This window comes from Penicillium samsonianum (genome assembly GCF_028829775.1).
Source record: "Penicillium samsonianum strain IBT 33392 chromosome Unknown utg000007l_segment0_segment0, whole genome shotgun sequence".
Taxonomy (NCBI): Eukaryota; Fungi; Ascomycota; class Eurotiomycetes; order Eurotiales; family Aspergillaceae; genus Penicillium; species Penicillium samsonianum.
Window position 1 is genome coordinate 544,750 of NW_026643265.1, and position 23,328 is coordinate 568,077.

General features: G+C 48.9%; 14 protein-coding genes across 14 annotated transcripts; 7 read left to right on the plus strand and 7 right to left on the minus strand.

Annotated features, from left to right (window-relative positions):
- Positions 1–462: 462 nt before the first annotated feature.
- Positions 463–1,833, plus strand: N7471_011028 (uncharacterized protein; the record flags this gene model as incomplete). Its single annotated transcript, XM_057283747.1, has 1 exon — positions 463–1,833. One exon carries the CDS (start codon positions 463–465, stop codon positions 1,831–1,833), a length of 1,371 nt encoding a protein of 456 aa, XP_057130013.1.
- A 541-nt stretch (positions 1,834–2,374) lies between these two features.
- On the minus strand, positions 2,375–4,002 carry N7471_011029 (uncharacterized protein; the record flags this gene model as incomplete). The annotated part of the gene is made up of 4 exons (XM_057283748.1): positions 2,375–2,998; positions 3,054–3,341; positions 3,405–3,715; positions 3,870–4,002. 4 exons carry the CDS (start codon positions 4,000–4,002, stop codon positions 2,375–2,377), a joined length of 1,356 nt encoding a protein of 451 aa, XP_057130014.1.
- Positions 4,003–4,569: 567 nt separating this feature from the next.
- N7471_011030 (uncharacterized protein) lies at positions 4,570–5,752 on the minus strand (the record flags this gene model as incomplete). Its single annotated transcript, XM_057283749.1, has 2 exons — positions 4,570–5,674; positions 5,724–5,752. The coding sequence occupies 2 exons, from the start codon at positions 5,750–5,752 to the stop codon at positions 4,570–4,572; spliced, it is 1,134 nt and encodes a 377-aa protein (XP_057130015.1).
- A 435-nt stretch (positions 5,753–6,187) lies between these two features.
- On the minus strand, positions 6,188–7,091 carry N7471_011031 (uncharacterized protein; the record flags this gene model as incomplete). The annotated part of the gene is made up of 3 exons (XM_057283750.1): positions 6,188–6,532; positions 6,609–6,850; positions 6,902–7,091. 3 exons carry the CDS (start codon positions 7,089–7,091, stop codon positions 6,188–6,190), a joined length of 777 nt encoding a protein of 258 aa, XP_057130016.1.
- A 1,067-nt stretch (positions 7,092–8,158) lies between these two features.
- Positions 8,159–8,858, plus strand: N7471_011032 (4F5 domain protein). Its single transcript, XM_057283751.1, has 3 exons — positions 8,159–8,300; positions 8,352–8,436; positions 8,508–8,858. Exons 1-3 carry the CDS (start codon positions 8,238–8,240, stop codon positions 8,552–8,554), a joined length of 195 nt encoding a protein of 64 aa, XP_057130017.1. The 5' UTR covers positions 8,159–8,237; the 3' UTR covers positions 8,555–8,858.
- Positions 8,859–8,915: 57 nt separating this feature from the next.
- N7471_011033 (uncharacterized protein) lies at positions 8,916–9,986 on the minus strand (the record flags this gene model as incomplete). Its single annotated transcript, XM_057283752.1, has 1 exon — positions 8,916–9,986. The coding sequence occupies one exon, from the start codon at positions 9,984–9,986 to the stop codon at positions 8,916–8,918; it is 1,071 nt and encodes a 356-aa protein (XP_057130018.1).
- A 381-nt stretch (positions 9,987–10,367) lies between these two features.
- Positions 10,368–11,168, plus strand: N7471_011034 (guided entry of tail-anchored proteins factor 1; the record flags this gene model as incomplete). The annotated part of the gene is made up of 3 exons (XM_057283753.1): positions 10,368–10,454; positions 10,561–10,747; positions 10,828–11,168. 3 exons carry the CDS (start codon positions 10,368–10,370, stop codon positions 11,166–11,168), a joined length of 615 nt encoding a protein of 204 aa, XP_057130019.1.
- Positions 11,169–11,558: 390 nt separating this feature from the next.
- N7471_011035 (uncharacterized protein) lies at positions 11,559–11,924 on the plus strand (the record flags this gene model as incomplete). Its single annotated transcript, XM_057283754.1, is given in 2 exon segments — positions 11,559–11,756; positions 11,769–11,924. 2 exon segments carry the CDS (start codon positions 11,559–11,561, stop codon positions 11,922–11,924), a joined length of 354 nt encoding a protein of 117 aa, XP_057130020.1.
- Positions 11,925–12,408: 484 nt separating this feature from the next.
- Positions 12,409–13,935, minus strand: N7471_011036 (RNA-binding protein; the record flags this gene model as incomplete). Its single annotated transcript, XM_057283755.1, has 3 exons — positions 12,409–13,144; positions 13,201–13,843; positions 13,902–13,935. The coding sequence occupies 3 exons, from the start codon at positions 13,933–13,935 to the stop codon at positions 12,409–12,411; spliced, it is 1,413 nt and encodes a 470-aa protein (XP_057130021.1).
- A 130-nt stretch (positions 13,936–14,065) lies between these two features.
- On the plus strand, positions 14,066–14,878 carry N7471_011037 (uncharacterized protein; the record flags this gene model as incomplete). The annotated part of the gene is made up of 4 exons (XM_057283756.1): positions 14,066–14,197; positions 14,249–14,443; positions 14,500–14,578; positions 14,632–14,878. The coding sequence occupies 4 exons, from the start codon at positions 14,066–14,068 to the stop codon at positions 14,736–14,738; spliced, it is 513 nt and encodes a 170-aa protein (XP_057130022.1). The 3' UTR covers positions 14,739–14,878.
- Positions 14,879–15,039: 161 nt separating this feature from the next.
- Positions 15,040–15,567, minus strand: N7471_011038 (uncharacterized protein; the record flags this gene model as incomplete). Its single annotated transcript, XM_057283757.1, has 2 exons — positions 15,040–15,375; positions 15,433–15,567. The coding sequence occupies 2 exons, from the start codon at positions 15,565–15,567 to the stop codon at positions 15,040–15,042; spliced, it is 471 nt and encodes a 156-aa protein (XP_057130023.1).
- Positions 15,568–17,477: 1,910 nt separating this feature from the next.
- On the minus strand, positions 17,478–19,707 carry N7471_011039 (uncharacterized protein; the record flags this gene model as incomplete). Its single annotated transcript, XM_057283758.1, has 11 exons — positions 17,478–17,596; positions 17,656–18,061; positions 18,153–18,275; positions 18,329–18,672; positions 18,773–18,893; positions 18,949–18,983; positions 19,044–19,234; positions 19,295–19,370; positions 19,440–19,488; positions 19,556–19,576; positions 19,639–19,707. The coding sequence occupies 11 exons, from the start codon at positions 19,705–19,707 to the stop codon at positions 17,478–17,480; spliced, it is 1,554 nt and encodes a 517-aa protein (XP_057130024.1).
- Positions 19,708–21,040: 1,333 nt separating this feature from the next.
- Positions 21,041–22,142, plus strand: N7471_011040 (uncharacterized protein; the record flags this gene model as incomplete). The annotated part of the gene is made up of 5 exons (XM_057283759.1): positions 21,041–21,049; positions 21,104–21,211; positions 21,272–21,658; positions 21,708–21,887; positions 21,993–22,142. The coding sequence occupies 5 exons, from the start codon at positions 21,041–21,043 to the stop codon at positions 22,140–22,142; spliced, it is 834 nt and encodes a 277-aa protein (XP_057130025.1).
- Positions 22,143–22,555: 413 nt separating this feature from the next.
- On the plus strand, positions 22,556–23,031 carry N7471_011041 (ankyrin repeat domain-containing protein; the record flags this gene model as incomplete). The annotated part of the gene is made up of 2 exons (XM_057283760.1): positions 22,556–22,572; positions 22,599–23,031. The coding sequence occupies 2 exons, from the start codon at positions 22,556–22,558 to the stop codon at positions 23,029–23,031; spliced, it is 450 nt and encodes a 149-aa protein (XP_057130026.1).
- Between the last annotated feature and the right edge of the window lie 297 nt (positions 23,032–23,328).

Genomic DNA, 23,328 nt, shown 5'->3' on the forward strand with positions numbered 1-23,328 from the left:
TCTTCGCAATAATTCCTTCCGTCTTAGATCGTGGTTCGGGCAGTCGGTGTGTTGAATGGTTTTAGCTATCTATCTTATTCTCCAGGGTGAGGTTGCAGAAGACCCTCCCCGGACTCATTTATATTCATCTCGGGATACACAGACACAGAAGAAACTCCGGTGCTCGGACGTTATTGGAATAACCGCTGAGAAGCAGTAGACGGTCCCGACGCCTTAGAGGGGCTCCGTGCTTTAACTGCCGGTGCTTTTGCGTATTCTGAAATATGTGGAGAGGAATGCGATTTGCATACACATGTGCCTGGAGCTGAATGAGAAACTCAGATCTAATAAGCCAACGGATATGGTTCCAAAGGGATGTTGATTGAGCTCCGATGGAATATCTTTGTGTATAAAATGTCAGCATTTACCAGGTCAAACCCCGTGGGTAGATAGTCAGCCCTAATCGAAGAGCCAAGCATCACAATGCGCTGCCACCAAGTGTTTCAGTTTATTTTCTTTGTATCAGCATCACTCAGCAGCCCAGTGTCTTTGTATACATCGAAAGAAGCTCAGGATGTCTCAGACATCTTCAACAAGCTATTCAACACATCTACAAGTCGTGCTCCCTTCAGCACGGACATATACCAAGAGCTATCTGAGCTCGAAGCTAAGATATCAGGCATCGCAACAGGCACAATCAAGCCAGTGTCAACAATTGAAGAAGGCCTCTCGGCTCTTTCCTCAATTCCACACACCAACAACCGAACAATCCTCCAAAATGCCATTGATATAGTATCCCTAGGTTTAGTCCCAACAAACATCATCGACATCCTTAACGGCATAACAAACCACGAAATAAACTCCATAGCCAACAACAACACAAAAGACCCAAGTCCACGAATCCACCCAACAAGATCTTTCTGGGACGCACCCTACGACATCCCCGAAGCAAACCTCCGCAGCGCAATTTACATCCCGCCAACCTTCTCCTACGGGAAGAACAACAAAATCCCCGTCCTCCTAGTTCCAGGAACCGCTGACCCAGCCGGCAGCACCTACTACTTCAACTACGCGAAGCTCTTCACAGCAAACCCACACACAGACCCAGTATGGGTCAACATCCCGGGCAATTCGCTGGGCGACATCCAAAGCAACGCAGAGTACATCGCCTACGCAATAAACTACATCTCGGGACTCTCGAAGCGTCCCATCGGAGTCCTAAGCTGGTCGCAAGGCAGCGTGGACGTGCAATGGGCGCTGAAATACTGGCCGTCGACACGAGCAGCGGTAAGCGACTTCATGGCTGTGAGTGGTGATTTCCATGGGACGCTTCTTGCGACGCTGTGCGTGCTGGCCAAGCCGTTTTGTTCGCCGGCTGTGCAGCAGCAGGGGTATGATACGAGGTTTATTCGGGCTCTGCGTAGTGAGGATGGGGATTCGGCTTTCGTGCCAACGACAAGCGTGTACTCTGGGAATGACTTTATTGTTCAGCCGCAGAGTGGGGGGTGGGCTTCTGCGGCGCTGGGGGATGTCCGTGGGGTTGGGGTGTCGAATGTGCAGGTGCAGGTTGCTTGTGCGGGACGTGCTGCTGGAGGGTCTTATTCCCATTCGGCTATGTTGGCTAATCCGTTGGCGTATGCTTTGTTCGTTGATGCTTTGGTTCATGATGGTCCTGGGAAGTTGGAGAGGATTGGTCTTGATGCTGTTTGTGGCGAGTCGCTTGCGCCTGGTTTGGATGTGGAAGATTTTCTGGGGATGGAGGCTGTGTCGAATGTGGTTGGGGTGCTTGATGTGTTGTTGTATGGGTATAATGGGAGTGGGGAGCCGGCGCTTAGGGACTATGTACATCACTAGGCGAGGTTGTTTATGTTGGGTATTGGGTTGGGGGATTTTGGGTTGAAGGCAAGGCTATATTCCGTATTCACCCCAGGGGAAACCTGTAAGTCCATACCGGACAGGGCGCTATGATACATGTACAAGGCCAAATGCTTCCATTGGGTATTATTGTGTGGATCTCTAGAACGAAACTCCAAGTCCGTAGAGATCATCACGGCAACAAAAAGCATAGCACGAAACCTCCCCGACGCCAGCCGGCAAGTGGCGACACAACAATGAGTATGAATATGAAGAAAACAAAGAAACAAAAATAAAGTGGATATAAGACCCGGCAAGCAGACTGAAAAGGGATGTGCCGCAAACAAACCTTGGAAATCGCAGTTGATCGTAATTCGGGCACTCCATTGCATGGCCAGCGCTAACTATTCAACACCGACACCCGGAGAATGGATACCATGGCACGGGGTATGTGGACAGAGGCATGGGATGCTAGGGAGCAAGTCGAAATGGGAGTCATCAAATTTTGGTCAAAAGAAAATGATAAATGGAAAGCGGGCATTTATGTAGGCTTTTCACATCCAATGCGGCCCAAGAGAGCTTTCCGGTCACTCGGATCGAAAGGAACACGACCACGGCCACGCGCGCGCACCGACGCAGTGCCGTTGGACCGCCGACGATCCAAGCCCGGGGCGTTTCCAGTATCGAGTTGGTCGGTAGGGGCACCGTCCTTGGCAGCCAAGTGCGCTGGAACGTGAGATGCGGTCTGCTCTTCCACTTCACCTTCGTCTTCCTCGTCACTGCGGGTGTCTTCGGCGTTACGGCCGCAAATCACACCGTAAGCAACACGGACAATCATACTAAACCATACAATGGACAGTCCCTCGATGAGCAAGAGAAGGGATAAGAACATCCATTTGAGAGTGGGGTTGAAGCAAATGGGGTTGTCCAAACTGAAGTATGGACCAAGCATGTATGCGAAGGCATTCGGGGCCTCCGCTGAGATGAACTCGCTTGTCGAGCCGGCGTAGCAGCCATAGGTGAGTTGGCGGGGGAGATCATAATAAACGGACCAGCACACCATGGGGTAGATGATGTGTCGGGTAATAAACCATGTGCCCATGAAGAGGCCAAAGCCAACGTTGCAGGCTGTTTCGAACTTGGAGTATTTGAGGATCTTCGCAGACTGTGGAGGTATTAGTAGCTGTTTAGGGACACATGACCAATAGTAATTGACGGACCGGTAACAAGAAGTCCACAATATCCATGAGACATAGCACTACATTGGACACATTGTACATAGCGTAGATGTAGGCAGAGCTCAGGAGAGCAGTGGTGATAATGTGGTGGGAAAGCATCTGGACATGGTCCTTCCGTCTCTCTTCCACATGGATCATGAAGATCTGCTGCACAAGGAATGCAAGCTCAACGAGAAGATACCACTTCATCAAGCCCGACAAAGGACGTGCGGGCCACTGCGACCACATAGCGGCAAAATCGCCCCAGTAGTATGACGTCTTCCAGAGGTACTGCAACGTAGAACCAGCGGTTAGTTATATATTCCCAGGTAGATATCTGTGGGCCAAACGCACCAATCCGACTCCCCAGATGAACGAATAGTACATAGCTTGCCAACCCTGCTCAGCGATGCGAACCGACTGTTTGCGCTTTAAACCACAGGCGCGGGCTAATGGTTGCATGAACCATTCAATGGCGATAGCACGGATAGCAGTGAGTGCGACAGCAGCACTGATGACGAAGTAGACATCGTTCCAGCCCTGGACGTAGTAGTTCGAGGATTCGTTATAATAGGACAACTGGAAGAAGGGCTGGGTATATGGGCGGAGCGAGGGGTAAAGGTTATGAAGAGCCAGCAACATAAGCAGGGTGGTCAAGGAGATTCCTGTAGAGAAGCAATTGGTGTTAGCGGTACTAGTATTCTCAGGATGTGGGGTTTCGCATATGCCAGGGATTCGATTAGGAGCGCAGCGACTCTGTCGGGCACAGCTTTGCCTTCATCTCCATCCGAATCCAAGGATTTAGGTGTTTCTTCATACCGATCTGGTTGGTAACCACCCATTCACGGAACGTGGTCTCCTTGGCTGGTCGTAATCCACTTGGAGAGGAAACGTAGGCATTGCGCCCCTTCAGCTCTGGTAGGGGCTGCGATGGCACAGCTGTGTCTGCCATGATGGTGAGAGCACCAATGGTGTGGAGGATATTCGAAATTCCACGGAGGGCCGTGGGAGAGGAGAGCCGGGAGTCGGGAGAGTCGAGAACCGGGAATGGAGCCAAAATGATCAATGCCGAGATGGATGTGGGACCTGCCTCATCTGAGCCTTATTTACTTTCTAACTTGACTCGTTCAACCAGGAACGTGAAAAGCAACAGCGTGAACGTTCAAGAGAATAATGTGTAGGAGAAAAGGAGGGAATAGAGGGGGAACGTGGTTCAACTTTGGTTTCATCTCTTCACGACGATCATCTCCACTCACCGCCTCGTTTAAGTGTTGAATGTCGAGATTGTTGATTGGACCCTGGAGGTGCATGCACTAAGTTCAGATCTGTCTTGGCTTGATATTTATATGATTTTTTTCGTTGGATTCTGTATAGGGGTTGATGTCAACAGTCTACCATTTCCGGTCTATTTACACTCTTTGCCACTCTCTCGTGTCTTGGCACGGGATATGAGAAATGGGATAATAATACATGTGTACGTACATATATACGATGTATATATTAAATTAGATATACACAATCACTCTAAACCCTCCGTAACCTTTCGCACAAAATCATTGGCATTGACCCCCAATTGAGCCAAATCAATTCCACCCTGCCCAGCCATCACCCGCGACATGGCCCTAGCAACTTCTTCCTCCTCCCAAATATTGTTGAGGATCTGCTCCCCACCTTCTCCAGGCCCCTGGGTGGGGTTCTCGGAAGCCACCATAGTCCGCCAATACAAATCATCTCGATTCTTCAAAGCCGAATCCCGAACCACCGCATTGCGAGTGACGCTCGCAGCATGGAGTTTCGTGTTTGCGCCCATGAGCGTCTGCACGGCCACCGACACCGCCTCATCAACCTGCTCGACCGTCGAGGGTGGCTTAAAAAAGAACCGGTTGGTCGCGGAAAGCCATAGCACAAGCGAGCAGATCACATCGCAGACCACGAAGGCCAGCGGTCGCAGGAGCGTGATGTTGTTGTAGATGCTGGAAGGCGGTGTCTGGCCTGCGCGCACAGACCGTGGCGCACCCTGGATCGCGTCGTAGGTGGCCATGATGTAGATGTCGATGGCTGCGAGGACAAGTCCGGCTAGTGTGAACTTTGTGCGCCAGCGGGAAGCCTCGCGCCCTGCGATGGGCGCGGATGTGGCAACGCCTAGGAGCAGCAGGTGTCCTAGGTGTGGCAGCAACACGTGGAATGGGAGGTAGTACATGAGGTATGTGTAGAGGTTGTCGAAAGAGCAGTATTGGCACGAGACTAGGGCATCGGGGCCATAGGTCAGGTATACCTTGCGGGCACCCAGCGAGGTGAACTTGGACTGGAGGAGGTTGTCGGCTTCGGTGAGGAAGTTATCTGGCCGAAGCCGGGCGAGACGGTTGAAGATGACATCGGTAGGGGTGTTTAGACGAGAGCGAGTCTGGGAGAAGATGTTGGGTTCGGGCGCGTGTGGGTTGAAAGGTAGGCTTAGGAGTAAAAAGAAGACGATGCCACCGAATAATATGTTCAGCGCTCGACCGGGCGCAGCAGGCAGAGGACGCGGCGGTGGCCGACTCGCGATGGATACACGGAGACTTCGATATGCGGTAATTAGGCGTGGGAGTAGGACTGGGCCGAAAAATATGAGGAGTGATTTAACGCTATTCACGGTCAGGATAGATTGAGGATGTGGAGAGCTTCAATACTTACGTTCCCCAGGAGATTGTGATTGTAGCCATATTTGCTAGAATATGGACCCTACTTCATCGGAATCTCGAACAAGTTGGAGTTTCGACGAAAGAAAGGTGTAAGAGTGTTTGAATGTCCAAGGTACATAGGTAGCTTCATTGAAGTCGGGGCCAAACGTGGGTCCCGTCCTTTTTTTGGAAACTGCCCTCAACCACCAAGACTTACTTCTATACTCTTGTAATCTACACTCGATTACTTTAGTTTGTCAACATTAACAGCTACGCATACTACGAACGGTCCAGCATAAAAACTTTATGTCTCAATTAGATCGGTTAAACACTAAACAGCCGAAGCAAAAGTCCAGGGGAATAAAACAGCGCCGAGTGCGCCCATCGCAATAACGCAAGATTTCTGATTCAATCAACGCGAGTCTTTCCTTTCCTTCAAATAACGCCATTTTCGAACCAGTTGACCAGTCAACTAGCTCAAACCATGTGGCCCGAGTACATAGCAGGGTGGTGTGCGAGGTCCGGGGGACGGATCTCCGCAGAGTCACGAGAGTACTTGGAGGAAGCGGAATCGTTCTCTTCAACGAGGGTCGGGTTCATCGGCTTGGAGATCTTGAGCGGGAACCGGCCGGTGAGACGCTTGGTGGCACGCTTGACGGGGTTCTGGCGAGTGTAGGTGGGTAGGGTTTCCTCGCGCTTCACGCTCAAATGGAGGGTGCGGTGGCTGCTGGTCCGGCTCATTGCCTTTTGCGGTGCGACAGCGCCGTCTACCCGCACCTGGCGGGCACTGACGCCGGTCTCGGGGTCGCTGAAGATGTAGCTCTGTTGGGAAAAATGGGTTAGCATTAGGTCAAGGATACACATTGGGCGTTTCGAAGTTTTTGATTTCGATACTTACTGCCAGAACATTCACCACACTGACTATCATTGCCAGGATGCCGGCGGAGGTGATGATTTGCCAGAAAGTCATTCCAATTTCTTCCTGTGTCATGGCTTTGGTGTTCAGGTTGCCCAGTGTCGCAACACCCAGGATCATCATGATCCCGCCGAGGGAGTAGAAGCTAGATTCTTGTCCGAACATCGGCCAGTGGCTGTCGAAATAGCTTTGGAGGACCGGGAGCTCTGATATGATCATGAAGACTGCCAACGTTAGCATTTATATCATATACATGGAAGGAAGAAAATACATACGGCTGACCAGAGCCACCACGGCATGGGTCACAGCCTCGAAGAAAAAGAAGCTGTTCAACATGTCGATTTTGGCCAGCAGGACTCCACAAGCAGCTATAAGATCCATAAAAGCGATAATGTTCAGAACGCGAATGACGTTCAGGATCACGTACCCTGGACCGGCCAGGGACTCACGCAAACGAGTCATCATGATTGAGGCACAAGCCTGTTTCTGCACTTGTCAGGGATGGTAGATACTCGCTGTCGAGGATGTATAGAAGATTGTCTGTTAGCAGACTTGAGGGGGAGGGCTGGGATTAAAAGAGGGAAGAAAGCGACTGTCCAGCAGAAAGCTTGATATTCCAAGAAAGGATGGAACAATGCAACAGAACGAGATCAACTCGAGGGCAAGAAAAGAAGAAAAAAAGACAAAGACAAAGACAAAAGAAAAGGGTGAATGGGGGCGACAATGAAGAAAGGCATCTATGGAAGAATGGCTATTGAGGTGCCGCAGCCTAGATGTATGCTCCCGACAAAGGCGATAGTACTTTTTCTATGAATAGACTTGAAACGCCTGTATGAACCACACAAATAGTGTGTATCTAATTAGAGACCTAGTGAAAGAGATCGGCAGGGTTCTTCACCCGATCTCTGCAGTGGGATCTCAGATACACTACAAATACTGCAGGTGGTGTTTCATCGTTGCGATTCAGGCAATAGATAGGGATTTTTAAGCGCAGAGATCGGGGTTGTAGCCGGAACAAGCCTAATTACCTACGTCTCCGTCATTGGAATCTCAACTAGGGCCCGGCGTAGCCAAATGACTGGTGATTATTAGAGGATACTCGACCATGCTGAAACAAATCGGCGGCTACAAGTCGCCTTCTTTCCCCCGTGTTCCCCATGTTTTGTTTATGCTTGCCTCAAACCATGCCTTATCACCTGGTGAGTACATATGTATAGCTCAAAGGATTCTAGATCATACGTGTAGCAAGGTGGATCTGGCAAGATATTTGAAGGGCAAAATACATTGTAGGCAGTGGGCTTTGAGGCGAAGCGCCAGGTGAAGTAGAAAGCCAGAGTTGAAACAAGGTAAGAATATAGCCCAATCACAGCCAGCACCTAGTCGCTGGGCAAATGAGTCAGGGTAAAATAACAAAGAAATACTCCGATAATCCAATCAACAATATTGAGAAGTGTATACTGAATGTATACTGAAGTAAATAGTACTCCGTAGATGAGTGGAACCCCTGTGATTCGCCGGAATGCACCCGACCCCTCCAAACTTTTTTTCGCTCACTCTCCAAACGTTTCACACTACTTTCGATACTCTTGAGATAATATCACCACCTACAACATGACACGGGGTAACCAACGTGACAATGATCGGGCCAAGGCCCTGAAGAAGGCGGGCAATTCGGTTCGTCGTATCCCGCCCGCTCCTCTTTGTTCATACTGACCATTTCTACAGAAGAACAAGAACACCCAGACCGGTAGCGAATTCGCTAAGAGCAAGGATGACGCCGCTGCCATCATGCGCGAGAAGCAGAGGAAGGGTGCGTATCCTCGCGCTAGAGACAAGCCCAACCCCTATGAGACTAGTTTACTGATCGCTTCTCCTCTACAGCGGATGAAAAGAGAGCCGCCGAGGCTGCAGCAGGAGGCAAAAAATGATATGCCTCATCCTTCGACCCAACCCGTCAGTCAATCTCATCTCTCTCCACCTTTCGCGATCGCCCGAATCAGACAATCCACCGAGCAGCATCGCAAAGTGCACTACGAGTGAAGGACGGCGCTGGATTCATGGATAAGATCGGAACCATCCGCCTATGCCCAATTTTCAAAAACCGGGGGCTGGGTGTCTAGCGAGGCGTTCATTTGAATCTCATTGGCGTTCATCATATTTTTAGCCCAAGCATGTATACCAAAGCGCTAACCAAACGAGGCAACGACGCATGAGAAATATCATGGAGGTGCAATTTTTGGTGGTAATCGTAAACACGTAAACACATATATACATCCATATCACATCCGGCTATGTATCTTGCCCATGGCCGTCTACGACCCAATATACTCTCGCCCGGGCCAGCCAGGTCTGCCATGACTTTTTCTGTCGACTGTCTTGGACCATCTGGGAATCACGAGATCTGGTTTCTTGATCGCAGTGCAAGGTCATGGTATCCTCGATCACACTTTCAAGCCCAAACTGCCTCGATGCTTGGTCGACAAACGTCCAAAGGCTCTCGCCTTCCCATCCAACGTTAAGCGCAAACTTGACCACTCTCTCAAGAGCATTCACTCGACTCTGTTGCTCCGGGACATTGCTCAGCATGTAGAGGCCGAAGCTCCATCCCGATATATCGCGTGGATTAGCCAAGCACCAATTAACCACCCGTTCGACAATTGACTGCGCCAAATGGGTTTCCCGCGTTGATTGACCAGTCGTCTTCTCCACTGTAGCAGCGATAAGCACATCCAACTGTCGCATATAGCTGAAAGCATAATAGTTCCTGGGATGCAGCTCTCCAGCGCGGAGAACAACATTCAATTCTGTCCGTTGCAGCTTAAGCAGATCCTCAGGACTCCAATGCCGCCTTTGAAGCAGATGGACAACCACCCACAGCCGGTGATGCCAGAGCGTCGGCGATTTGGTATGGCGCTGTAGTGGCGAGCACTGGTAGCTCGACATGAGCGTGAGTTCGGCTTCTAACAACTCCGTTGCGGCAGAGGTCTGGTTTGAAATATTAGGGTAATGCGCCATAGCTGCTCGCAGTCGGCGCTTGCGCCAGTTGCAGGCTGTGAGATGCTCACAGTCAAAGAGTAGCATTATTTCTGTGATAGCTGAGTCTGCCTTTCTGGACTGGGCGTTTGCGGAAAAGGTGGTTTGGAGGTCATCCTCGGACATGGGCATTAATCGGTCGAAGAAGAGCTGGCGCGCGACCGTGAAGGCCTGCACTAGTGCTTTCTTGGTTATTCCCAGTGAGCATCCATCTTGGAGGAATGTAGCACCTAGGCTTGGTGGGATGATCTCGATCTCGAGAACTTGGGTGTCTCTGGAGGAGAAGATGCGGACAAGTTCCTGGAATGCATCTTTCGGGCTGGACATTTGAAGGCTGGATTGTTTGGTGAAAGTTGAGAGAAGCAATTGTCAAGACCTAATCATATTTTGTTTGTTTGAAATAATTCCGTATTTTATGTTCTTCCCCCGGGCAAAGTGGTGCATAGAAAAGATGGTGTAGACCGTGATACAGTGAAGGCGGAAAGGCCAAGTCCGCTGTTATTTCGGCCTTTCCACAACGAGGGACGTCATTCACTCCCTCAACCGCAACCAACCTCTATCTTGCCAGGACGCTTCCAGTCTCACCCAGCAGAGTTACCAGAGACTCGCTTAGTCGGCTGTCTGTGCCGCCGTCGCTTTCTTCCAGGCTCTCCCAGCCCGCGCCGTCGCATTCAACTCCTCATCTCGGTCTTGCCAGCCCCCGCCACGATGTTGTCCCTCGTCCTCACGGTCTTCTTCGTGCACGTCACAATTTATCTGGTCAATACGATCGGCGCAAGTACCATCGACGGTCTTGTATGTCTCCAATCTGCCCATTTGTGGCCTTTGAGAAGCTTCCCAGCTCCGCGGCGCACCTACATTGTGATTCCACACGCTAACACCTACTCTCTTTGCAATCCAGCTATGGCTCCTTTATCTAAAACTGCCGACATCAACCTCGCGGACTGCACGCAAGCAGCAGCAGCTGAAGCGCCAAGTCCTTGAGCAGAAGCATGTAATGAACAGCACAAGCTCCCAGGATGAGTTTGCGAAGTGGGCAAAGGCCAGGAGACGACATGACAAGACCATGGAGGAATACGAGGCGCTGAGTACGTGACACTACCACAAGACTACGGGATGTGTTGTTATTTCTGTTGACCAGACTGCTAACATTCTTCTCTCTCCACAGACAAGACGCTTACCTCACAGAAATCCTCCTTCGACTGGACCGTCAAGATCGCCCGCTGGCTCAGCACAAACGGATTGAAGATCTTCTTGCAGTTCTGGTACTCGAAGACACCTGTGTTCCCGCTCCCCGAGGCCTGGTTCCCCTACTACGTTGAATGGATTGTGTCCTTCCCTCGCGCCCCGCTGGGATCAGTCAGCATCCAGGTTTGGAGCAATGTCTGTGCGACCACCATTGCGTTTGCCGCCGAGGTTGTGGGTGCCTTGGTGGTGCAAGTGGTTGGCCAGAAGGATGAACAGAAGGAGGCTGTGCCTGTCGGTGTTGAGGACAAGAAGGCACAGTGAACGCGAAAACATGAGCATAGTTATATTGCATGGAGACCGGTTGTATTATACGAAGTGAAATGCTACGACTTAGTTATAAATAGTGCACTTTAATCATTCATTTGAATTGCATTGGTATTTGAAACGCTCAAATTGAAAAACTGGCTATATAGGATGTTCATCAGATAATTTTAAATCGTTTATCGTCAACAACCCCTTGGGATCTCTGTGCTTGACTCTATGATTGGTATATCATCACGCGAACAAGAAAAAAACGAAGCCTATGGCAAGATATAAGAGTCCGGCCCCTGTGACAGGGCTTCTGCAACGAGACAGCATCTCATCACCGCTTTGCCATAAGCTACAGACTCTTGAAAAGAAAAAAAAACCGAGGAACTCCTCGCCTCAAGAATGAGCCCCATTGAGTTACCTCCGTCGACTTCAGAAGCAGACAGGAGGCAATCGCATGACTATCCGAACATGACGAAAGGCAACCCAATACAAGGAAAGGTGTTTTACCACCAATCCTTCCCCTCTCCAACACCCAGCGCACACCCCATTGTTTCCAGAGACATCGTGAAATGTAACCGTCGGGTGGCACGGGATACCGTGAGGGAATAGGGCGTAAGCCGCTATCGAATTGCTTCTATGGCGGCGCGTTTCCGCAGTGCCTGGCTTGGTACTTTGGTTTTACCCAAAGCGCAGGGTGTCCGGGGACTTTCTCCCAAAGCAAAATTGGAAAAGGGAGCGAGGCTTCCTTTTGTGTGTAAGCTTTGAATGCGATTCTTTGAGCGAGGAGTTGGGAGAAGAAGAGGAAACGGAATCTTCGGGGCAAAGCTTTTATTTTTCTTACGCTAGTCAGGTGATGTGCCTAGGCTTGGTTGGGACTAGCGTACATGGCATCGGCTTAGGGCTTGCGATGTTCCGGAGGGCAGTATATCCAGAAGTAAAGTGTCGAACAGAAAGGCTAGGGAAAAAAACGATGCTTTCTTGCTGCTATAAGAGAGACAGGCAAACAAACAGAGACAGAGAGAGACAGAGAGAATATCCTGGAGGGGAGAACAAATGTCCTATCAACCTGAGGCATCCTTATTAACTACTACGATACTCTTTTACCTTTTACATTATTTTCCTATGATTCTTCATGCTGATTTAGGCTTTGAATATTACAGAAGGAAATATACTGATGAAGAAAAAAAACACATGCATTTGAGAAAAGGCTTGATGAATGAAATTAGAAACAATTTTTACATGATCCCGTTTAGGCCTTGGACTTGGTCTTGGTGGCCTTCTTAGTGACCTTTCCCTTCGCCTTGGTGGCAGGAGACTTGGCAGCAGGAGACTTGACATCCGGTGACTCTGTAGCAGCCACCTTGGTTGTCTCTGTCTTCTTGCCCTTCTTGGCCTTCTTGGGGGTATCATCGGTAGGAGCAGGAGCCTCAACGGGGGCCTCAACAGGAGCAGGGGCTTCAACGGCCTTGGCAGGTTCCTCGGTGGCAGCCTCGGTGGTCTCAGTGGCCTCGGCGGCCTCGACAGCCTTGGGGGCCTCCTGGATGGGGACATCATCGACGCTCTTCAGCTGGGGAAGATCAAGCTCGTAACCCAGAGCCTTGAGCTTGTTAACCTTGGCCTGTCTCTTCTTCTGCTCGGACTCGATGCTCTTCGACCACTGGTCACGTGTCTTGCCCTTCGCGAGACGCTTCTTCTCGATGCGGTTCCATGGCGTAACCTTGAAGCGGCGGTTGGCGCCCTTCCAGATCTCGGGGTGCAGCTGCTCTTTGGGAACAAACTTGCACTTGACAATGTGGCCGTACATGAGGTAGTTGTCCATTGTGTCGGCGACGATCTTAGCGACAGTGGTGGAGGAGAATTCAATGAAGGCGTAGTGCTTGGAGCGGCCGGTGAGACGGTTGCGCGAGAGACGGAGTTTGGTAATTTCGCCGAATTGGGAGAAGTAAGCCTTCATCTGGTGCTCGTAGAAACCGTGGGGGATACGTCTGAGAATGGGATGTTAGATGGTACAAACTGGTCAAAAATTACTCCCGAAACTCACCCAATGTAGACAGTGCCGGGCTCCTCGGGAGGGCCGTTCTTGCGCAGCTGCTTGGCGAGCTTGCGCTCGGCCTTCTTGGTGTCTGGGGCCTTGGGGATAGGTTCACCCTCTTTGTAACCTTCACCATCAGACTCGTCCTCGTCGCCGCTGCTCTCAAAGCCTTTGATGAGAGCCTCAGTCTGGTCATCATCACCCTCGTTCTCAGCCTCGCTTTCATTAGCGGGGGAGACATCCTCCTCGGCCACTTCCTCTTCGGACTCGACGACAGGCTCGGGCTTCTTGGTCTTGGGGGCGGCCTTCTTCGCGGCAGCCTTCTTGGGAGCGGGGGCGGCCTCAGCCTCCTCCTTCTTGGACTTTTTAGCGGCTGGCTTCTTCTCGGCCTTCTTGTCAGCCTTCACGGGCGCGACAGGCTCTTCGACCTCCTCGTCGGTAAGGAAGTCAGCAGCACGCTTGCGAGGCTTGACCTGGCGTGTAGGCTCGACATTAGTCTTAGCCGGCGCAGCAGCCTTCTCTGTCTTGGACTTGGCACCCTTCTCATTCTTCTTCAGGATAGACTTAGGAGCAGCCTCCTTGGTTGCCTCAGCAGGCTTGGCCTCGACCTTCTTGGTTTTTTTGGCAGGTGAGTCGGCGGCGACAGGCGCAGCTGTAGTAGTGTTAGTGAGATGAAAATAAATTCCACCGGTCATAAGCATTTCACATACCCTTGCGCTTTGAAACTCTCTTATCAGGGGCCATTTTGAGGTTTTGTTGTCGAATTGGAGACTGTACACTGCTCGATCATCTGCGGGAAACTTTTTTTTCTTCTCTGATTTGCTCGGAAGGCGGTGAGCCGTCTCGACCACCAATTACCACGGTCACCGCCAAGATGTTTACTTACTACAACCCCAAATGGGCCAACATCATGGGGAAGAATAAAAAAGTGGCCTTGACACATGCAGAGGTCTGGGATGATTCTGCCCTAGTCCAGTCCTGGGACGATGCTGTCGAAGAATACCAGGTCAGTCACCAAATTTCCAATTCACGTGACCAATATCTAACCTGACGGCAGCATTATTGGAGCATTCATGCCAAGGGTGAAAACGTCGAAGATGTCTTGAAAGAAGCCGAAGATACTGGTATTACTCCAGCTGTACCTCACGGTGACAGTGGAAGCACCATAGCCGCAGAGGATGGTGCCACTAAACCTGAGATTGAGGATGTCTCGATGACCATCGCCGAGCAAACTTCCGAGTCTGCTCCTGAGGTATATTGCCATTTTATTGATGCTTCCTCGTCGAAGAACCTGCTGACAATATATAGCCTTCTCAGCCCATTGCTGATGCCAGTTCTGCGGTTTCCACGCCTGCTATGCCGATGCCTCACCCAATCATGGCAAACGGTATGCTTCACCTTCCGGACACGTTGATTCAGGCAACTAATATATTCTTCTAGTCCAAGATGAGTCGTTGAAGAATCTCATGATGTCATGGTACTATGCAGGCTACTACACGGGACTTCATGAAGGCCAGCAACAGCCAAGCCGCGACCAGAGCTCGTGATGCGATTACCGCCTGGGGATGAAATGGAATGTGTTTTGCTTGAGAGAGCACATTGACGAATACAATTTTACCAATTACAAGGTTAGAAACAAGACATGGCAGACAAGCAATGGAACTAATCATATCAAATTAATCGTGAAACTTAACAAGGATCTCATTGACCATTCCCCTTGCAAACAAAAGTAAACAACGAAAGTAAATATCGACCAGCTAGCGTCTACCAAAAGAGAATTGCGTTCATCACAGAGTCTGCAACACCTTCATATCCAGTCTCATACATCGGAGCTCGATCCTTGGTGACTTAGAGACCGCCTCCGGCACCACCAAGAAGACCACCGACGATGGGAATTTTGCCCAAGGCGTTAGGCTGAGATGTGGGCTTGTGGGTAGGGGTAGCAGTTGGGGTCACAAAATTGCCGGAGGAAAGCTTCTTGGTAGAGGTGGCAGTAGGAGTAGGCTTGCCAGAAGCCTCGGCCTTATCAGCTAGCTTCGCATAAACCTGGTCCTCCTGCTTTTTGGCCTCCTTCTTGTTTGCCTCCTGCTTCTCCGCGTTGGACATCGCGGGGGCATGCTCCTTGTGGTTCTCCTTGTCATTTTTATCCTTCTTGTCAAGACCATCCATCAACTTAGATGCATGCTGAGTTCATTGGTTAATATGATACTTCTCATAGTGACTTTGGCACGATTGACTAACCATCAATTCTTTAACAGTGCCATCGAGGCTAAGCGGTTTGCTGGGGGCTTGCCCATCACGCTTGGTGGGCATGGAGAGAGTGAGAACCACGAGGACGAGGAAAATGGAGATAAATGAGAGACTGAAACGGGCCATTGTGAATGATGGTGTATGTTAAGCAGGATATAGATAAAAGGAAGGAATATATGTCCAAATAATTGTCTCAAAACGAGCGTGTGTATGAATAGTTTAGGAAAATGAGTGATTGTTGCAAATGGACAAGGCACTGGGAGAAACAGAGCCCTAGGCTCTGCGGAACTTGCGTGGGATTTATATGCAGCCCCTTCAATCACATCGTGGAGAGAATGGGAGACCAAGGGGGGCTAGGGTGAAGAGTCTTGTTGCGACTAGCTACCGCGCGTCTTCGCCTGGTATTCGGACTCTGAGATAAACAACAATACTATTTATTGTCTTGTTTATTTTATGGGCCCTTTGGCCATACTCAATGGCTGTTTCGGGAGAGAAATTTTTGGTTCATTCATTTATAGATTGTATGGGCGTTAACGCCTCCTATCTCGAGGTATATCCGTTGGAGCTAATGATTGGCGCGGCTTCAATCAAGGGATATTCAATGATAGTGAATCAGTGAATAAAAATGAGGAAAAGTGACCAAGGCTATGCAGACCACGCCTCATGATGAATCGTGCCGCATTCCGTGTTGAAACGTCGGGAGTTGCAAGGATTGCATACTCATGCCTGATATTCACACCCGAGCGCTCAGCAGTTTCCATGCTAGCTTTAATCAAAAAAAATTCCGAGGACCTGTGCAGGTTTCACGAGCTTTCTTTTGGGAACTTCAGTCATGCAGCTACTCAAAATGCAGGAACAAATTCTCACAGGGATGGAGAAGTAGGTCTTCGATCAAGGGTTGCTGCGAGTCCCTAGCAAGGACTGATGAGAGATGCAGCATTCCACAAACGGAGCATTTTTGTGTTTTCTCCGATATCAAGAGGCGGCGCCTGTTTGTCACGAGGCATTTGTAGAATAACCATTCACAATTTATAGCTGTTTACAAGGAATGTATATGAATGTATCTCCCTACTTTGACACGCACAGCCCCATAGAGGGAGCGGACGTAACACGAGGGAGTCTCCAGAAGGACGTATCCAACTATGAGGGCTTAGTTTTGGCATCTTTTTGACCTCAAACATCAAGATATGACGGACAAGACTTCGAAGATGCCAAGGTTCTTTACAATTATCTAGCTATGTAGGCGTTAGTTGATAAAAGACACGAATATGATCATCCCTGTCTGGAGGAAATGACCATGCAAGTTGAAAGGACCTGAGTGCCTCGCAGGGTTGTAACTCAAGCATTAAGAGTTCAGTGCCAGCCAAAACTGGCCCCTGCAAGTAAACGCGGGTTCCAAATGCATCAAACTCTGCAAGACTAAATCGCAAGATTCATATCAATACATGATTTGGGGATGTTGGCTCAAAAGCGAACCCGTTCCCCTCTGGCTGAATGTCAGGGGGCGGGATTAGAACGAGCATTCTTCGGTCTGGGTCCCTAAACTAAAATATGTAGATAGAGTGAGATTATTCCATCGACAAGAGTGTGTTGGGGACCGTGTATATGTTTTGAAGTGAAGAAAGAAAGAAAAAGAGAAAGCGCGCAAATTTTTATTCGACGGGGCCAGTAGCGCGGATTATGTCATTGTGTCACGTGGATGCTATGCTTTCTGTGGATCTCCAGCCTCCTTTGATGCCAACACCATCTCTCTGGTTTCGATGTCGATCTGACAACTTGGAAATTCAATTTCCACCTCGTAAAATCTCCTAAGTTATTTTAGCTGTGAATTTGATATATCTCGCACAATGTGTTTGAAAATTGAGATATATATTTTAGGGAAAGTGCAGGTGCAGAATATATATATAAACATGGTTTCAAGTAATGAAGGAATTCAACGAATCTTAAATGTTCGCCATACTTTCTTACTGTCCTTTATAATATATTCATGTTTTTGACCTGTGAGAGTGATGAAACAAGCAATTCAACGTGCAAACTCATTCCGTATGCTCAACTGGACGGGAAAGCCGGCCCCGCGGTACCCACGCTGTAGCCGGGGTGAAGAACCATGAGATGAGTGCGAAGATAGTCACGATACCTAGGATAATTGGCGCATCTAAATATACATTAGCACAAAGTCTCTTCCAATGGCTGCTAGTAGCAGACAACACCTACAATTTAGAGTAGATGCCTCAACGGGAAACGAATATGGCGAGAAGAGTACCGCGACAACCCAGCCATTCCACAAAACCGAGATAAATTGGAATGGCTTGCTTAGTCGCCCGAGAGACCATTTCGCCTCAAGCTTCTCACCGGAGGTCAAAGTCAACCTTCCAAGGCTAATGAGCCCGTATGCCGCAGCTGAAGGAACACCCGCGGCTGAGACCAGAGAAGTAAATGCCACCGCGGACGGCAGGATGGTGCAGGTAATAACTGCCGCCACGCCCCACACAACAAGGACTGCGTTCCTAGGCTGACCCTCCGCAGAGACCCGTGATACCCATCCAGATAGTGGGAGTACTCCGTCACGGGCGACGGCGAAAACAAGACGGGAGGCTGCTGTAATGGCGATGGCGGTATTCTATCAGATAGGTTAGTATATCCTCTTACAGGCCAACTATTTAATTTTTCCTCATCGGCTGTAGGGAGGTCAAGAGCAATAGAAAACATACCAGCCATAGAGCTACAACCGAGAGAACATTCATAACAATATGTCCACCCTCGCCTAGAAGTGCAGCATACAAGGGCACGAAAGGTTGGGGTGCGTCATATGAGAAAAGAACATCGATTGGCGGCTGGCAATTTGTTAGTTTGTGGATCTAGATGTAAAGTCTCTGGATAAACTTACTGAAGTGAAAAGGAATAAGATCACGGCAGAGAAGCCAAGAACGCCACTGACAACTGTACTCCAGAAGATACCCTTGGCGGCATTGACGGCGGCATTCTTTGTCTCTTCGGCAACATGACCGGAGGCATCAAATCCGATCAGAATACCTGCTGTCGCCAAATATGAAAGACACCAGTTCCAACCAGCTGGAGCTCCCGTTCCGTTATATGTAGTCATGAAAGCTTCATTAGCAGTCCGCAGGCCGAAGGTGTTGTGCGCACCGATTGGAAGCCAAATGACGTTCAATATGAAGTCCAGAAAGACAGCACCGGTGGAGAACCAAAACACATATTTGAATACCCGCGCTGTGAAATGGAATTAGCGTTATTGCCCGAAAGGCTCAACTGCGGGTCAAGATTAAGAGACGAGAATATCTGTGCGGGCAAACTATGGGAGTATACATACCAGATGCGAGGTTCATCAATGCGGCTAAAGCCAGGAGGATTTCGGTGCATATCCATTGGACAGCGCGAAACTTGATATTTGAGACATCAGTGGGGAAGTCGACATTGAAAACAGCCAGTTCCTAAGCCGAGTCAGTTCAGAGTCGACACCATCAGATATAAAAGCACAATACCCACCGAGAGCATGTAGTTCACAGCTGACTGGGTATTGCCTATCGTTTGTTAACCAGTCAACTCAAATATGGACAAAAATTAACACCCGAGAGACATACTGGCGCAAAAGGTTGTCCAAGCTGTTGTGCTCCACCAGGCCACAATGAAGCCAAAGAGTCGCCCAAATCTTTTACCACCTGCCTCCGCAGCCCAGAGATAAATCGAACCAGCCGATGGAGATGCCGAACATGCTTCTGCAATCACAGCTGCTGTGATGAATGTAAACACACAGGTTATAATGTAACTCGTCCTGATATACTTGTTAACAACGCCACCTTTATTGTTCTTGAATCGGGTTCTGCATCATTACCAATAGGCCAGTGGTCCTCCAGCTGCGATACCAGTTGTAAATGTCACTCGGACACCACCAACGAAATAAAGGGCGGCTGATCAAAAAAGTTAACAATCAAGAGCAAGACGCCCAACTTGTGAGAGGAAAATTGAGCAATAGATACCGAACGAAGTTGAGAAATTTTCAAAAAGTGAATAGCTGCGGTGAAGAACCTATGTCGATAAGTCTCAAGTCAGCGTGCAGGTCTCGAATAGAAAATTCATATATCATTCCACTCACTTGTTTATATCCTAGACGCTCCTATGAAAAACAAGCGATGTTAATTCGTGCTATACCTTCATTGCGCATGAAAGATACCATACCAAAGTATTCTCATCACTGGCATTCACCTCCTGTGCCAGGGACTCTTCAGGATGCTTAAGATCTGTCATGACTACGAGGTACACGAGGGTGAAGTGCGTACAGTTCTAGACTGGATCCTACGAGGGGGACGACTAGAATAAATAGGGACAAATATCGCCAGGGGCAAACCTTCAATCACATTATTTACTACCATCGGCACGATTTAGTATTGAAAGAGCTAAATTGATTAAGCTGAAGGTTCAAATGTGGACCTCGTCCTCTAATGAAAGATTGTGAATGGCGCAAGATTATGCCACAAACGGTCCCGGTGGTGTTATGATGGCGCAAACCGCTACAAGGCGCGTGTTGGATCGCTTTTTTCCATGAAAAGCTCGAACAATACGGAAGGTATAAGCGATGGGTTATTTGTTTAGGGTCGACCCTATAGAATTGGTTCTTATAAATACAGTAATCTCCCTGGTTACCAGCGAAAATAAATCGCGAAGCGAGATATTCTAGAAGTCATGCCATTGTTCATTTGGGGCCTCCTTATTGCACTTGGAGCTGTTATTTGGGTATCTGAAACTCTTCAAGGCAGTCAATTTAGGAGAATTAACTGACATTTCGAAAAAGATTGTTCATACCTACTTCTTCTCCCCTCTATCACATATTCCCAATGCCAGTTTACTTGTGCCAATATCGCGTTTACTGTGGGAATTTCCCATGGAATATCAAGGACGCCTGACTTTGGAATTGCCAAAACTACACAAGCGACTTGGTAAGTTCTAGTGCTATTTTTAAAACGTGGAAGAAAGATCCAAGAGCGGTTGGCCCACAGAGAAACTTTAATTTGCAACATTTTCTTACGACTTTCAAGGCCCCTTGGTTCGAATAGGTCCAAATGAAGTATCTTTCTACTCACTCGATATTTACAAGCGCGTACATGCGCCAGCCGGTAAATTTGTTAAGGATCCCCGAGTCTACAGCCAGTTTGTTCAAGATGGACACCCGGCCCTTTTTTCGATTACGTGAGTGAATTATCAGGAAGAAGAATAGAAGTTTACTAACTTGCTTCTGTAGAGACCCTAAGGAACATGGACAAAGGCGCCGACACATGGGTGTTCTCTTCAATCGAAGCAAAGTGCCTCTTCTGACGAAGATGATGTTAGACGAGATATCGAGGTTTAATATCTTACTTGAGAATCTAAGCCAAGGCTCGCTCGACTTGATTCCTACCTGTCGAGCCCTTGAAGCGGACATTGTTTGTAAGTGCATAACTATTCGGTGAAAGATCACAACGGAATGTTTGACGTGATGTCTTTAGCACGATTCGCATTTGGAAATTCTATTGGGGCGATTGAATCTTTGATGGGAGAAGGAGAACTACAAATCATCAAAGAAAATGACTTGAAATCTTCAAAAATGTCACTGGTATGTACCGTGACTGCATTTTTCGAAGACAACGCTGATATGAGTTTTTTTCAGCACACCAACTTCTCCTCTATAATGAGAATGTATGATATGGTTGGTGAAGCCTATTCTCGAGTTACCGGATGGGGTGGCTCATCGAAGTCAAGCAAGGAGTTTGAAGATGTGTGTACATCCCAAAGCTTAAAATATTCCTTATGTTCTAAATATTAACTCCCATTTTAGTGGGCAAGCGAGCAGCTGAAACTTGCCGCGGACTCCGAAAAAGCACCCGAGGTGTCATTTCTGAAGGTTATGGCTGGGGGAAGAATCTCCCCGGAGTCTGCCTTGTCAGAAAGCAAGGAGATGTTAGGCCCTGGGACTGACACAACCTCTGCCACGCTCGCTCACATATTGTGGGCACTGTCCCTTAACCAGTCTTTGCAAAATGATCTTGTTTCAGACCTAAAAGCTGCGAATTGGACCACAGACATGACGGAACTCGAATCAATACCAAGACTGACAGCTTGCGTGAAGGAGGGAATTAGATGGACTGGAGCGGCATCCGCCATGCTACCCAGAATTGTACCGACGGGAGGATCGTTACTCGCAGGAAAGCAGATTCCTGGTGGTGTAAGCTCTCTAACGCAAACAGCACTGCTATTTGGCTAATAATTTACAGACGATGATTTCCAGCTCGCCTATCTGGTACTTACATGACGAGACTGCTTTCCCTGGGCCTTATTATTATCGACCTGATCGATGGCTCGAGAAAGACTGTGAAGACTTGGCTTCTTTGCGCAGCGATTATTATATCCCATTTTCCAAGGGCCCTAGTACCTGCATTGGCAATCAGTACGTTGTATCTCCGATATTGGCGTGCATATACAGTTATTATTTTTTCGTTTGCTGACTTGAGGCGACAAATAGCTTCGCATATTTGGAACTTTACCTATCAGTCTCCCAGATATTGAAAAAGTATCGTATCCAGCAACCAGAAGAGTCCACAATCAACGTTGATGTTGAGGCAACCCTTCCTGCACGACTAGAATGGGTTGCTGCGGTGCCTATTGGGAAATTGCAGGTTGTCGTGTCAGAAAGACTCTCGCAAGGATGATCTAGAGAATGCTACTAAATGGATGATCTCAATGGAGAATACATTCACTTATGATCGGAGCGGATAGACGGAAATAGGAAGATCTGCCGGCCGCTCGAGGTTTTTAATTTGAGCAACCACGTCCCCTAAATCAGGATTACCCCTTCACCCCGCGACCATAGCCCAGCGCCTCTACAGCAAAGGTGGAGATATGGAAAAGGCATTTATTGATTTGCCTGTCGAATTACTTTTCTTAATTGCAAGTTTTCTAGAGGTAGAAAGGGACATCGACTCGTTGGCTCGAACTTGCCAAAAATACTATTCTTACCTGAATGCCTTCCTCTATCAGCACAATTCGCTAAACCGAGGAAGCTCCGCTCTGCTATAGGCGGCCCAACGGGGAATAGAGGCAACAGCTAGTATCAGTATTCAAAATGGAGCCCATGTTAGGGTTACTGATATCCACGACCATTGCAGAACACCCCTGCTCGCAGCTGCTCGGCACGGTCACGAAGCGGTGGTGAAGCTCTTACTTGAGACCGGGCGTGTTGATGCTAATTCAAAGGACTCTAACTGTTTTACACCGTTATTCCGAGCTGCGCAGGAGGGCCACGAGGCAGTGGTGAAACTTTTACTTGAAACGGGACATGTTGATGCGGATTACAGGGGCCACCGCGGTCAAACACCCCTGCTCGCAGCTGTGCTGCGTGGCCACGCAGCGGTCGTGAAGCTCTTACTCGAGACTGGGCTTGTTGATGCTGATTCGGAGGATGGCATGGGTTGGACGCCATTTAGCGCTGTATCGAGCCGTCACGAGGAGGTGGTGAAGCTCCTACAGATTCACTTCGCCAGGAAAGAGGGCGAAGCTCTTGGAATCCAGCAGGTTGATAAGTCAGGAATCCGTAAATAAGATAAACGGTGGAGCGTAAGATTGCTATAAAGGTATGTGAGCTTTCAACTTGGAAGGTCGCGGAATACTGTATTCTAAAACATAATCCAGTCTCGTTGCGCACTATAGACATATCAAGCTGGTGAGTAGCGGTCGGTTGCGCGCCCGGCTCGAGGTGTCCGTATCGTTGTCTTGTCAATGAGACTGAACCGACGCTTTTTTTCCTCGCCATCTGTGACCTAGGGAGTAGGCCACATGTCTCTTGTGGAGTCACAGCCGCTGCAGGACATGTAACCCTTCCACTCCGACCTTGCCTAG

Bases quoted from the DNA above. Each gene is read 5' to 3' on its own strand.
- N7471_011032 (XM_057283751.1), top strand. From the start codon at position 8,238: ATGACACGGGGTAACCAACGTGACAATGATCGGGCCAAGGCCCTGAAG. The intron at 8,301-8,351 runs GTTCGTCGTATC...CCATTTCTACAG, and splicing joins TGAAGAAGGCGGGCAATTCG to AAGAACAAGAACACCCAGAC. The intron at 8,437-8,507 runs GTGCGTATCCTC...TCTCCTCTACAG, and splicing joins GCGCGAGAAGCAGAGGAAGG to CGGATGAAAAGAGAGCCGCC.